We start from the raw sequence: 12,925 nt of genomic DNA, 5'->3' as shown, positions 1-12,925 counted from the left end.
GCGGCACAGTGCTCTCCCAGCACCTGCAGCCTGTCCCCAAACCAGCAACTGGGCCTCCTGATGGGGGTCTAGCCTTGTGGGTGGGCGTGAAGGTGTTTCTTGGTCTATAGAGGGAATTTTCTTAAAATCTCTGTCTCTAAGCAGAAGTTGAGAATAATATACTGCTCCCATATGTGATGAATCTGATTTTATACTGAATTAAATTTCCTTTTGCTCATTCCTCAATGCAGATCGTCCTCCTTTTGGGCCTGTTTGCCTGGATTCCCTTCCACTCTCTGCCCTCTGATCTGAAGGGTCAGTTCCCAGTCAAAACAAGTTGTACCCTCATCAGTAGTGTTGAACTCACTGGTTCACAATCTTCAGGATATTTTCAATATTTGTGTACCACATACCATTATTCACTATTTTAATATTAAATTGGCTTTTATATTATATAGACTTTAAAAATGAAGATGCCAAAAATTATCCCTGTTTTAATGGCTATTTTATGTGAAACCATATATTTTATGTGCAGATGTGTTTTTTCTCTTACACATTAAAATAACACCTTTTTGTAGCAATAGAATTTTCATCTGTGTACTGCCTAACATCACCTCCTACATCAATCACATTTTAGGAAACACTGATTAAGCCCATGCCATTCATTTAATAGATAAAAGAATTAGCATCTACAGGATTTGAATGGCCTACTGAAAGCATGACTTTTAGCAAATTGTAAGCTGGGAGTAGAACCCAGACACCCTGACCTCTTGTCAGTTGCTTCTTCCACTGAACATATCAAATAGGATCCAGGCTTTGAAGGAAGGAGTTGTGTATTTTTTATTTGATTTGATTTGATTTTTTAAAATGATTTTAATTTTTTCCATTACAGTTGGCTTACAGTGTTCTGTCAGTTTTCTACTATACAGCAAATTGACCCAGTCACACATACTTATATACATTCTTTTTCTCACATTATCCTCCATCATGCTCCATCATAAGTGACTAGATATAGTTCCCAGTGCTATAGAGCAGGATCTCATTGCTTATTCCAAGGGCAATAGTTTGCATGTATTAACCTCAGAGTCCAAGTCCACCCCACTCCCTCCCCCTCCCCCTTTGCAACCATGAGCCTGTTCTCCAAGTCCATGGAAAGTTTTATTTGTGCTCTACATTAGATTCCAGACATGTGATATCATATGGTATTTGCCTTTCTCTTTTTGACTTACTTCACTTAGTAGGAGTTATGTATTTTAAATTTAAATTAAATTAAAATTTTATTACTCAGTGATACATATCAATTTTAAATAAATTAGAAAATATAAATAAAAAATAGAACACACTATAATTTCATGACTTAAAAATGATGACTATTACCAGTTTTCAAATTGAGGTGGGCGCATGTCGAAGCTATATTTTTCTATGAAAGGATTTATTATTTACTTGATATTTATTAACATATTTGGTTTTTCTCAACATTGTATTGTAGGTATTTTACTCTGGGAAACATATTTTGAGGACATTATTTATTTATTTATTTAATGAAAATACTTTTTTAAATTCAGAACTCAGAACCCTCCAAAGCCTTCCCACTTCATTCAAAACCCAAACCAAAGTCTTTGTAACAGCCTCTGAAGCCTCTAGTGAGTCATCTCACCACCCTAAACCACCCATACTGCTCTCTCCTTTGCTCATGGGCTCTGGCACTAGTCCCTGCACCAGTATTTTGGGTGGGGCCAGACAGATCCCACCTCAGCCCTTGACCCTGTCTCCTTCTTGCTCCTGCTACTAGGAAACTCCTCTTGCAGACATTTCCCCAGCTTTCTCTGAGGGCACAATTTTAAATAATCACTTAGTTTTCCATTATTTAGATGTACTTTAAAAATTAATTACTTTTTTGTATTTTTCCAGTAATCCAGTATTATAGACAATATTTTTACGAACATCACTGTGGTTTCAATGGAAATGAAATTGTTTGCATAAGGGAAAATGCATAACACTGAATGGAACACTGCCCAGTTTCCATGAGGAAAATTTTCACCAAGCTTTAGCTTCAACAGCAGCATACGAAGCTGCTGATTTTCCAGTACTATACCAAGAATGGATATTATTATTTTAAAGTAGTTTCCAATTTATTAAGTGAAAATTTTCACAGTGTTTGAATTTTCTCTTATTTTAACTTGTAAGATTTCATCATTACACATTTTGTCATTAAAAGAAAAATAAAATAAGATTAGAAAACATCAGAGTACATCACACAACATAAGAACTAATATCCTCTCAAAAAATAAGATACTTTCAACAAAATTTGAAAAACACTGTTCTGATCCAAGTTAGCTTCCAATTGGTCTCTTTTCTCTTATGGCACTGTATTACCCACAGTTTTGATACTCAAAATGTGGACCAGCAATGTTGGAACTTGAGCAGAATCTCAGGTTCTGCTCTGCACCAATGGTGTACTGGCTATTAGTTTCCTCACATGATTAATAGTCATTTGAGTGTGTAATGTTAATTTCCTAGAAGGAATCTTTAGTTCATTAGTATATACAAGAAAATTATTCAAGCATTTTATCAGAAGTGATAGTTGTCTCATATGGGACTGTATAGTACACCATTTTTTTAAAAAAAGGCCAATTTGGGAAAACTTATTTTTCTCAAAAGTAACTCAAGTATTTTCTAGAGTATCTATAAAGGTGGCAGAGAGAGGCTTTGCCAGGTCTTCATCTTACTCTTCTTATAAGCTGTTTGTTGTTTCTTTGATGCTGTCAGTAAAGACACAAGACTCCTGGGTCAGAAACAAAGAATTTTATTTCTTAAAGCGTAGCAAGCGGCATGAACATTGGTTCAGTTGCCTTTGTCCTTAAGTCTCACAGGGTGATGTAATGGGTTCAGATGGATGTTGTGCAAGTGATGGGATTGGGTCATAGCTGAGGAACATGGAGCTTAGGGGATTCACTGCTATTTTTAGCAAGCAGTGAGGAAGTTTGCTTTGTCTTTGAGAAGACATTACTTCATTCCTCAAGGGTACCTGCTGCAAGTACAACCCTGGGAAATGGTTCAGGTTGAGTGGTCATGCCCTATAATATTGGCACACCCAGCAAGTCATGTAGAAGTATAAAAGACTGACGGTAGACTGTGTTTCAATGATATCTGCTCCAAGATCTCATATTCTGCTGGTTTCTAGAAAATTTTCTCATGAGTATGCCACTCCATCAGCTCTTCTGATTAATCTGACTGACAGAGACTGAGACTAAATCCATCTGACTTGTCTTAAACAACATTTAATTTAAGCTACTATTTGCAGAACTCTTCATGGGGAGATGAAACCAATTTGCATCATAAAACTCGATTATGTCTCCTAGGATCCCAGATTCAGTCAACTGTGAATAAGTACCAAGATATAGACAGGTAAGACATAGTGTAATATTCATTATGATCCATGCACAGGAATTCAACACACTGATCTGTGGTCTAATTGCCAAAAAGGGACCAAAAAGCACCCATCCTTCCCAAGGGAAAGATGCATTTTCTTCCCAGACATAAACATACAACTCGAAAGAAGACAGGTTAAATCTGATTTTGAATTTAGTGTTAAACTTGATAAGAATCATCACTATATCACTTTGGTGAAGCTGTTTGAGCAGTGTTAGCAAGCATTTGAAATCTCTACAGTCATTCCTGAGGCATAATTTAAGTTGGTCAGACATCAAAAGCATATACATTTGTACAAGTCATAGTGAAACAAGGTTGTGCTGATTTATGGGTTTGTAAACAGATAAGGATGGGAATCCATGTGGAGAAGCTTCCATTGATGGTGTCAGGCACAGCAGAATAGTCCAGGATAGCCCATATTGTATGAGTTTTTCTGTGTTCACAGAACATACGATTGTTCTACTAGGCTGCAGTGCTGGTTCTAGCATACAGGGAGAGCATTAAACCCAACCCTCTTGCCCACACCACACACACACACACACACACACACACACACACACACACACACACACACATTCCAGAATCTAAGTTTTTCTCTTTCCTGGTAACAGGGTTATTGCTCTTTCTCCACCACCATAAAATTGGAATGACCATTCTAGTGGCTGTAACTTTGTCATTTTTTCTAATAATTTCCCAGTCACATTCAAAACTTTTGTATAGAAGAATGAAGAGAATTTTCAGGCCATTTAAGAGACAAATTATCTTCACCATCTTGGGCCAACTGGGCTAGTGTAAGGGAATTCTTAGGGCAGTGTTTTCAAATAAATATTAGTTATCTTCATAATTTGGACCACATTTATCCAATAAGAGAATGTTGATGCCTGAATAAGAACTAAATTTTAATACCATTTTGACAGCGCTGCTACCTTCCAAGCTTATTGTTGGAAGGTATACCAATCAAGCTGGTCTGAGGTTGCACTTCAGGGAAGGAAATCATCATACTTTCCACTTATGGAAAGTTGGAGTAGGTGTATTTTTTTCTACCCATCCTGTTAAGTTCTACTAAAAAATTCTGGACCACAGGAAAAAGCAAAATATAAGAATTTGGAAAGAAGAATTCAGATGAGCTAAGGAAGTTAGGGAATAAAGAATAATAGAGCAGTGAGTTCTCTAAGTTTTCTTTGGCCTCAATAACCCCAGTGAGTCCCGGAGAAGCTGGTAAAATGGAAATGTCAACAAGTGCAAACAAAAAAGTCTACAAGAAGCCTTCTCTCTCTAGCTAAGGGCCAGGAAAAGAACAGACTAGAAAGACAAAACTTTGAAACATTAATCAGTTCACTCTGGTCAAATACTATAGAAAGGTGTACAGCAACCAAGTACACACTTAAGAAAAATGTAACTGAAACACAGCAGGAAAGCTTTGTGGTATTTTAATTTATCCTTGCTCCACCTTCTCATCACTGCCTCCATGGCTGTTTTTAGATGGCTGACCAGGGTGGCTTCCTGACGGTGGAGGAAGCAGAGCAGATTTGTCAGCAAAGAATAGAGCTTGACTGCTTTGACATGTTGGGTGGCTTCCTGAAAGACTTTTTATGTAAAGGGCTTGTCTATATTTCACAACACTCAGAACACTGTCAGGGCAGAGAAGTGGCTACACTGAGAACATTTTCTAAGGGAAAAAAAAATCACTAAAGGGATTCAAAACTAGATTTGAACAGCAGGAAAAAGAACTTGAAGACAGGTGAATTGAAATTATCCAGAGGGCAGAAGGAAAAAAGGATGAAGAAAAATGAACAGAGTGTAAGAGACCTGCGGGAGGGACATTGGCAAATTTACCCTTGAACATATAATAGAATTCCCAGAAGAGGAGGAGAGAGAGAGGAGCAGGAAGAATACTTCAAGAAATAATGACCCAAGCTTCCCAAATTTGATGAAACATGAAACTACACATCCAAGAAGTTCAACAACCACCCAGTAGGATAAGGGCAAAGAAATTCCTACTGAGGTAATAATAATTAAACTGTCAAAAGAAAAAGACAAATTGAGGATATTGAAAGATTTAACAGAGAAAGGATGAATTATCTACGAGGGAAAGATCAAAGTCAATTTCTTATCAAAAGCATGGAAGACAGAAGGCAGTGGGATGATATATTTAATGTGCTGAAAGGAAAAAACTGTCACCCCACAATTCTATATCTGGCAAAACTATCTTTCAAAAACAAAGGAAAAATTATGGCACTCCCAGATTTTTTTTTTAAAGCAGAGGGTTTTCATCTCTTGTAGGTCTGCCATATAAGAAATTCTAAAGGGAATCAGTCATTCAGGAGGAAATGAAATGGCATCAGCCATAACTTGGAGTCCTACAAAAAATAATGAGTACTGGTGAAGTTATATCGATAAATATAAAGCTAGCATTTTTGTATTTGTTCCTGAATACTTTGTATCTCTTTTTTCCTCTATGATTTAAGAAATAAAGGCATAAAATAGTATAAAGCTATGTTGATGGAAACAAAATGAGCAAAAAAAAAGTGTATGTTTCCACATGTGTAAATATCTCCATTGTTGTTGTTTTTAATAATACGACTCATATATTTCCAATGGACATCAAATCAGTAGCACTTACAGTATCTTAAGATGAATTAGTTTTGAAGGGGAGCTTGCTGTGTGGTACTTTGAGGTTCCCAAGACATAACAAAATGATTTACTGTTGTGGAAAATGAAGACTCCCAGAATCAAACAGAGGAGGGGACTATAGTTTTCTTTCACATTTAATGCCCTAAAACTGTCCTTTGGTCATCTGAAGGAGTTTCATGTTTTCCTTAGATGTCATTAGGCACAGAAGATTTTTGGAGGCAGGAAAACTTTGCCTCTGTATGAATTCTGTCCTTTTGCCAACACCAAGATGGTTTTGGATCCACTACAGTATTATATCTCTTAATCCATATATGTTAAGTTCTGTTACAACTCTTCTAAGAGGAGTTGATTCTCATAAAGATTGTACTTCGGGTCTATTTTTAAGTCTTTTTTTTTTTCTAGGGCCGCACCTGCAGCATATGGAGGTCCCCAGACTAGGGGTTGAATTGCAGCTGTAGCCACTGGCCTACACCAGAGCCACAGCAACACCAGATCCAAGCCGTATCTGCGACCTACACCACAGCTCACAGCAACACCAGATCCTTAACCCACTGAGCAAGGCCAGGGTTTGAACCTGCAACCTCATGGTTCCTAGTCAGATTCATTAACCACTGAGCCACAATGGGAACTCCCTATTTTAAAGTCTTTATACTGGGTTTAAATGCATTTTCTAAGACTCTGATGGTTATCGTCTCATGGTACTGTCACATCTCCTCCTATGGTTTTTGCATTTACTGAGAAATGTGATTTCTGTCAAAACCAATATTCTCTTAAGAAAAGGTTTTCATTAGGAGCATTCTCCCCCATTCCACTTCCTACACACTTGTCACTGGGAATAGGAAGGACTGGATGAGTACATCTCTGGTGGATTTACCTGGCTCTGGAGTAGGAAGCAGACCTGCTGAACTGCTGGTGTCTAGCCTCCAGATTCTACAAGGATGTGAGGCAGTTGGTGGAACAAGGAGGACAGAGGTTATCTGTGCTACTTCTCTGTAGACCAAATTAAGCTTCTTGCACAGATAGTCCTCTGATAAATCTGGTTTGCTGGGGAGGGTAGGATGGAAAGGCAGAGAGCGTGATACCACACCCCTAACTTTTGGAGATCAACCCCTAGATGCCAGGGCTGTGTACAAGAAGAGGGACTAAGAGGAAGTAGACCCAGGGCCAGGTGCACTGGGGTTTCTTGACAGTCTAGGTACCGAAGGGGGTGCAGGTCCATCTCTATCGCACCACCACTGCTACTAGTATTAGCACTAGGACTACCAGCAGCCAAAGGCAGCACTGTTGCAATACAGATGTGTCGTGGGTATAAAATGGAGTGAAGAATCTTGAGCTCGTCTAGTCCCTGACCTGATGAAGAACATATGCCCAGGTTGTGAGCTGGAAACATGCTTGTTCAGTCAGATTTAAGGCCACTGTGTTTGGAGAGGATTGTTCTGAGTTGGAATAGATTTCTGTCAAAATTGGAAGTAGGGAAATGTGAGAGGAGGTGTCTAGCCTGATGTGGAGAAGAGCTACACAATCTCGATTCTCCACACATCACAAGAGCCTGTCCTAGATTTTCCCGAAGAATGCTTGAGGACGGACTTCTCGGTGTGGGAGAGTGGCTATTGCAAAACAGCTTTTGTGCAGATGGTGTTATCATCTGATGGAAAACATATACATAGATACATCATCCTCTCCTCACACACACTGGCTTAGACCATACTCTTCTGGAATTTCTCATTTGCTGAAATGGCAGGTTTTTAATTTCATTAGTTCACCTAATGAAGATCTATATTCTGAATGTTTTTTGTTTGTTTGTTTTGTTTTGTTTTTGATCACTGGCTTGAAGCCACAAGATGTCAGTGTTTCCTCAGGGACTCTGAGGAAAGCTCTCAAGTATTTCTGTGTGTGTGTGTGTGTGTGTGTGTGTGTGTGTGTGTGTGTGTGTGTGTTTGTGAGAGAGAGGGAGAAATGAGAGGAGGAGCTGGATTATGTAGCAGGGGTGGTGAAAACAGTCTCTTTTTTTTTCATTGGTAGAAACGATTTTGCGCATGATTTCTAAAGCAGAAAGATTAAAAGGGCCTGAGGTCAACTATTTTTTGAAAATTCTTTTTAGAGTTTAAAAATTGAATCCTCAGTGAACCAGGGGAGGAAAAAATGATGAAGTCTTCAAGAGTTTTACTAGTGATCCTGTGGCTTCAGTTACCCTGTGAGTTTGGGGCATTTCTGTGGGAAATTAATAGGCAGTATGTGGACTTACTGTGTATTCTAGGCCCATGGATGGAATGTTATTTCCCTTGAATAAGGGAGAGTAGATGTGGGAACGCCGGGAAAAGATAACTACGATTCTGGAGAGTAAGCATGCACTACCCAACCAAAATTCTTGGACTGACCTTTTGTTGTCTGTTTACACAGGGACGAAGAGCCAGCAGAAGGGAGTGGAGCAGAGTCCTGCATCTCCGCCTATTTCAGAGGGAGCCAATGCCTCTCTCAACTGCAACTATAGTGACAGTGCCTCCAATTATTTCCTGTGGTACAGACAGTATCCCGGAAAAGGCCCTGAGCTGTTGCTGTACACGGCCTCCAATGAGCCCAAAGCGGATGGAAGATTTGCCATGCAGGTCAATAAAACCAGCAAGCATGTCTCCCTGCTCATCAGAGACTCCCAGCCCAGTGACTCAGCCACCTACCTGTGTGCAGTGAGAACACAGTGCTCCCACCACAGCTGCAGCCTGTACCGAAACCTGCTGGGGCCCCAGCAATGCCTGATACAGAGCTTACGCTGTAGAGCAGAGGAGCTCTGTTGGCTCTCTGGATGCACATGAGAATTAAGAGTAACCCTATGGAAGGTTTGGCTGATTAGGGAAGTATTTTCATACATCTGAAAACAAGTGGCCCTGAAAGGAAATTAAGGACACAATACTGGTTTGAATGACTCTTTGAAATCCTTTCCAGTCTTCTCTTTGTTTTCTAGGCTTCTGCCCCAGCTGGATTCCATGTGGTTACTTGTATGATACTTTCCTATGTGACAAAAATATTTTAACAATGTGATAACTGAGACAGTCCCTCACCATTCCTAGTCCACCTTGTCTTTTCCCCATGGATTTAGAGACTCAAGGTGTCTGCTATTCATTGCTTGGAAAAAGTGACGGACAGAACAGAAACGCAAAAGAAAAGAGTCAGAAGCAACTAGTTTGGAAACGTTTAAAGTCATGCATTATTGTAGTTACAGATCCCCCACCCCATCTCCAGCCTCAATTGCAACCCCACTAGTGGATTAGATTAAGCTACATCTGAGCTGAGGGTTGGATGGAAAGACCAGAGTCAGAGGGTGAGAATTGGTTGGAACAAAAAGCCTGGATTGTTGCAGGGATTCCAGATCTGAGAAGGTCTATGTCACTGTCTCTGGGTAAAGGCTGAGGAGAACTCAAAGTTCTTGGCTTGAATGTTGTAGAAAGTATGTGGATTCCTGGGTGCTTGAGTGTGGCTGGAGTCGGTAGGGAGCATTAGCAATGGCCATCCAATGTCCAATACCTACAGCAGGGCCTGAGTGCACAGAGTGACTTCAGCGGTCCTGGGAAGACTCTCTGAGGAAGTATCTGGAATAAAGAAATCGAGGAGTTCCCGTCGTGGCGCAGTGGTTAACGAATCCAACTAGGAACCATGAGGTTGCGGGTTCGGTCCCTGCCCTTGCTCAGTGGGTGAAGGATCTGGCGTTGCCGTGAGCTGTGGTGTAGGTTGCAGACGCGGCTTGGATCCCACGTTGCTGTGGCTCTGGCGTAGGCCGGTGGCTACAGCTCGATTTAACCCCTAGCCTGGGAAGCTCCATATGCCACGGGAGCGGCCCAAGAAATAGCAACAACAACAAAAGACAAAAGACCAAAAAAAAAAAAAAAAAAAAGAAATCGAGACCTCAAGAGGCTTTGGTGTGGCGACCAGAGACCTACATGGATCCACTATCAAGGACCACATGGTATCAAGGGTGTTTTAATTAAGAGTGTTGGTGAGGGGAGCTGGGAACTCCAACGAGCATGTGAATATGCCCCTCCCCAACTCACTGGCCCTGTGGAGTGGTCCCATGACTGATGCTCAAGCCCAGGAAAAATGTTTGTGTCCTGATGGAAACACATCCTTATACCAGATGTGAAGTTGCATTACAGGGGACAAGTGAAAAGTTGTGCTCACTGCAAAACTGAAGTTGGGGTCTGTAGACATGGTATTGTTTCTGTAGACCAGAGTGGTAGAACTTGGAAATGAGGAATTCAGATTTCTGTTCAGTTCTGTTCACACAGTCAGTGACAAAAAGGATGCCATCCAGTCAGCATGTCCTTCAGAATCTCGGTTTGCAGATTCATGACTACGCACATCTTTCCACATCATGGAACACATATTTGAAAGGCCATGAGGAAGTGCAGGAAGTTGTGATGGAGTGCAGATGCTCGAATTCCAGTTCCACATTTCCTGTGTGCCTTCTGGAGTCAGGACTGCAGGAAAGAACCTGGTTTGTGGTGCCTGCTTGAATGACTTGTTGTGTTTTGTCTTGTATTATTGAGTATAATTGACATACAGTAGTGTAAGAGTTTTAGGCATACAGCATGATTCAATTTACATACACCAGGAAGTGATTATCGCAAAGTTGGTGAACATCTATCATCTCGTATAGATACAAAGATCTATATGAGATAATAGTTTCAAAGTTAAAGAAATAGAACAAAAACTTGTGATTGGAACTGTTAGAATTGACTCTCCTATGTTTCATATGTAATATTCAGCAGTGTTAATTATATTTATTCTGTCGCATATCACATACTTCATACTTTTTATTTTGCATATCTTTCATGTTACAAAAAAGCCTTTTGGTTTTGTTTTTTGTTTTTTTTGTCTTTTTGCCTTTTCTAGGGCCACTCCCATGGCATATGGAGGTTCCCAGGCTAGGGGTCTAATCGGAACTGTGTCCGCCAGCCTACACCAGAGCCACAGCAACGTGGGATCCGAGCCGTGTCTGCGACCTATGCCACACCTCAGCCGGATCCTTAACCCACTGAGCAAGGCCAGGAACCCGCAACCTCATTGTTCCTAGTCGGATGCATTCACCACTGAGAGCCGTGTTGGGAACTCCACAAAAGAGCCTTTTGATTTTATGCTCTACTACTACACATATTTCAGGATTGGTTTAGGATTAAGTGAGGTAGTACATTGTCTTAGGCTTAGTTGCTTAAAAACGAATCCGAGATTGGGGGTCTTGAGTCCTTAGGTTTTTTGGCCGCCTGCGGTACATGGAATTCCCGGGCCAGGCATCAGATCCAAGCTGCAGTTATGACCTATGCCTCAGTAGTAGCAACACCAGGTCCTTAACCCACTGTGACACATCCATGATTTTTTTTGAGAAAAGCAGGTTAAGGTGGAAGGGAAAAGGTTGAGAAGGCATGTGGTCCAGCTGGACTCTTGATCCAGCCTGAACTTGTGGGCATCTCTAGAGCATGAAATGCACCACACATTTGATTTCCTCCACCTTGAACAAAGGGGGCCAGACAGCTGACCTTTTTCTACCCAGAATAAGGCAGACCCTGGGGAATGGGTATACCCTACTGGAGAATGAGGACCTTCACTGGCATCGATCCGTTTCCTGGGGCAGAGGGCTTCTGTGAGCCAAGACGAGTCAATGGTGCAAGAGCTGGGGCTTGGGTACACTGGGCTGGGAAAGTGGATGTAGGCTGGGCACCAACAGTGTCTACTCCAAACATGGTACACCCTTGTCACATGGTGTGTATCCATCACATGATAGAGTTTATAATTTTTGGATTGAAAAATTTAATTTATCTCTCCATTTAAGGAGGTGTATCAAGCTGGTCTTACCAACATCAAAGAATTTACATAACCTAGGCTGAAGCACTTGTTTGGAGAAAAAAATCTAAATAAACATAAAGAATTATTATTCAAAGCCAAGACACAAAATGTTTTGAGAGTAGTGACGAAGGAACCAGTATATTATTCTCTTAGTTCCTTTGGTCATTCTCAAAATACTCCATTGCCGTAGGAGATCACAGAGCATGACATTCGGCCATCGCTTTGGGTCCAGACATAAATGACTCTGAGGATTCACAGTGGATGACTCTGGGCCTCCAGGTGTGGAAAGACAATTGGCAAGAGAAGCCATCTATACTTATAAATGACCAATGATTTTTGTTCTTGGTTTATAAATAAGAAGGAAGGGCTGGGTAGCAGAATGGATTCTTAGGGCATTGTGTCCATACTGTGTATAAAGTTTCTTCCTGAATGGGAGTTTTGGCCAGTGCTCTGGGGATGTGGACTTCCCATGTCAATTGGCCGGCTTCTCATTAGGATGAATCAGCAGGGAACTGGTTATTAAGTTGTTCATCCCCTTCTTCTGCACCTAATCCTAGTTGAAATTTGGCTTAACCCTGTCAACTACTAACAGGAAATACTCTAGCATTTCATTTGGGTGCTTCATTTCAATTTTAGTAAAGATTAAATGCTCATGTGCAGACTGGCTCACTATGCTTCTCTCACATAAGTACAGTAGCGCAACGGAGAGTACAGAGGGAAACTGGCATAGCTATTCTACATATTAACCTTGAGTTTGACCTGTGTTCTGGCCTCCCCTGCTCTCCATCACATCTTTTCTCTTTCTCAATCCAGAACCAGTACAGGTTCCAAAGGAGCAAGATTGCTTCACTTGAATCTCCATTGACATTTCTTCATAGTTCATTCTGGGCCGTGCTTTCCTTTCTCCGTCTCACTCATCGACAGGGTCGCATCTGCTTTCTGTCTTATGGGAATTGTTGATATCTTTTTATCATTTTCACCTTAGGGATGTAGGCTCATCTTGTTTATGTGTGCAAATTGTTTCTCATTGGGAAGTTTGGAGGGAAGG

General features: G+C 40.8%; 1 gene segment (V, D, J or C); it reads left to right on the top strand.

The window, feature by feature from the left end:
• LOC100626987 lies at positions 8,024–8,958 on the top strand. The segment is given in 2 exon segments: positions 8,024–8,239; positions 8,446–8,958. Coding segments are annotated over 2 exon segments (462 nt in total).

This window comes from Sus scrofa, chromosome 7 (genome assembly GCF_000003025.6).
Source record: "Sus scrofa isolate TJ Tabasco breed Duroc chromosome 7, Sscrofa11.1, whole genome shotgun sequence".
Classification (NCBI taxonomy): domain Eukaryota; kingdom Metazoa; phylum Chordata; class Mammalia; order Artiodactyla; family Suidae; genus Sus; species Sus scrofa.
This window is presented reverse-complemented; position numbering and strand designations above follow the sequence as displayed.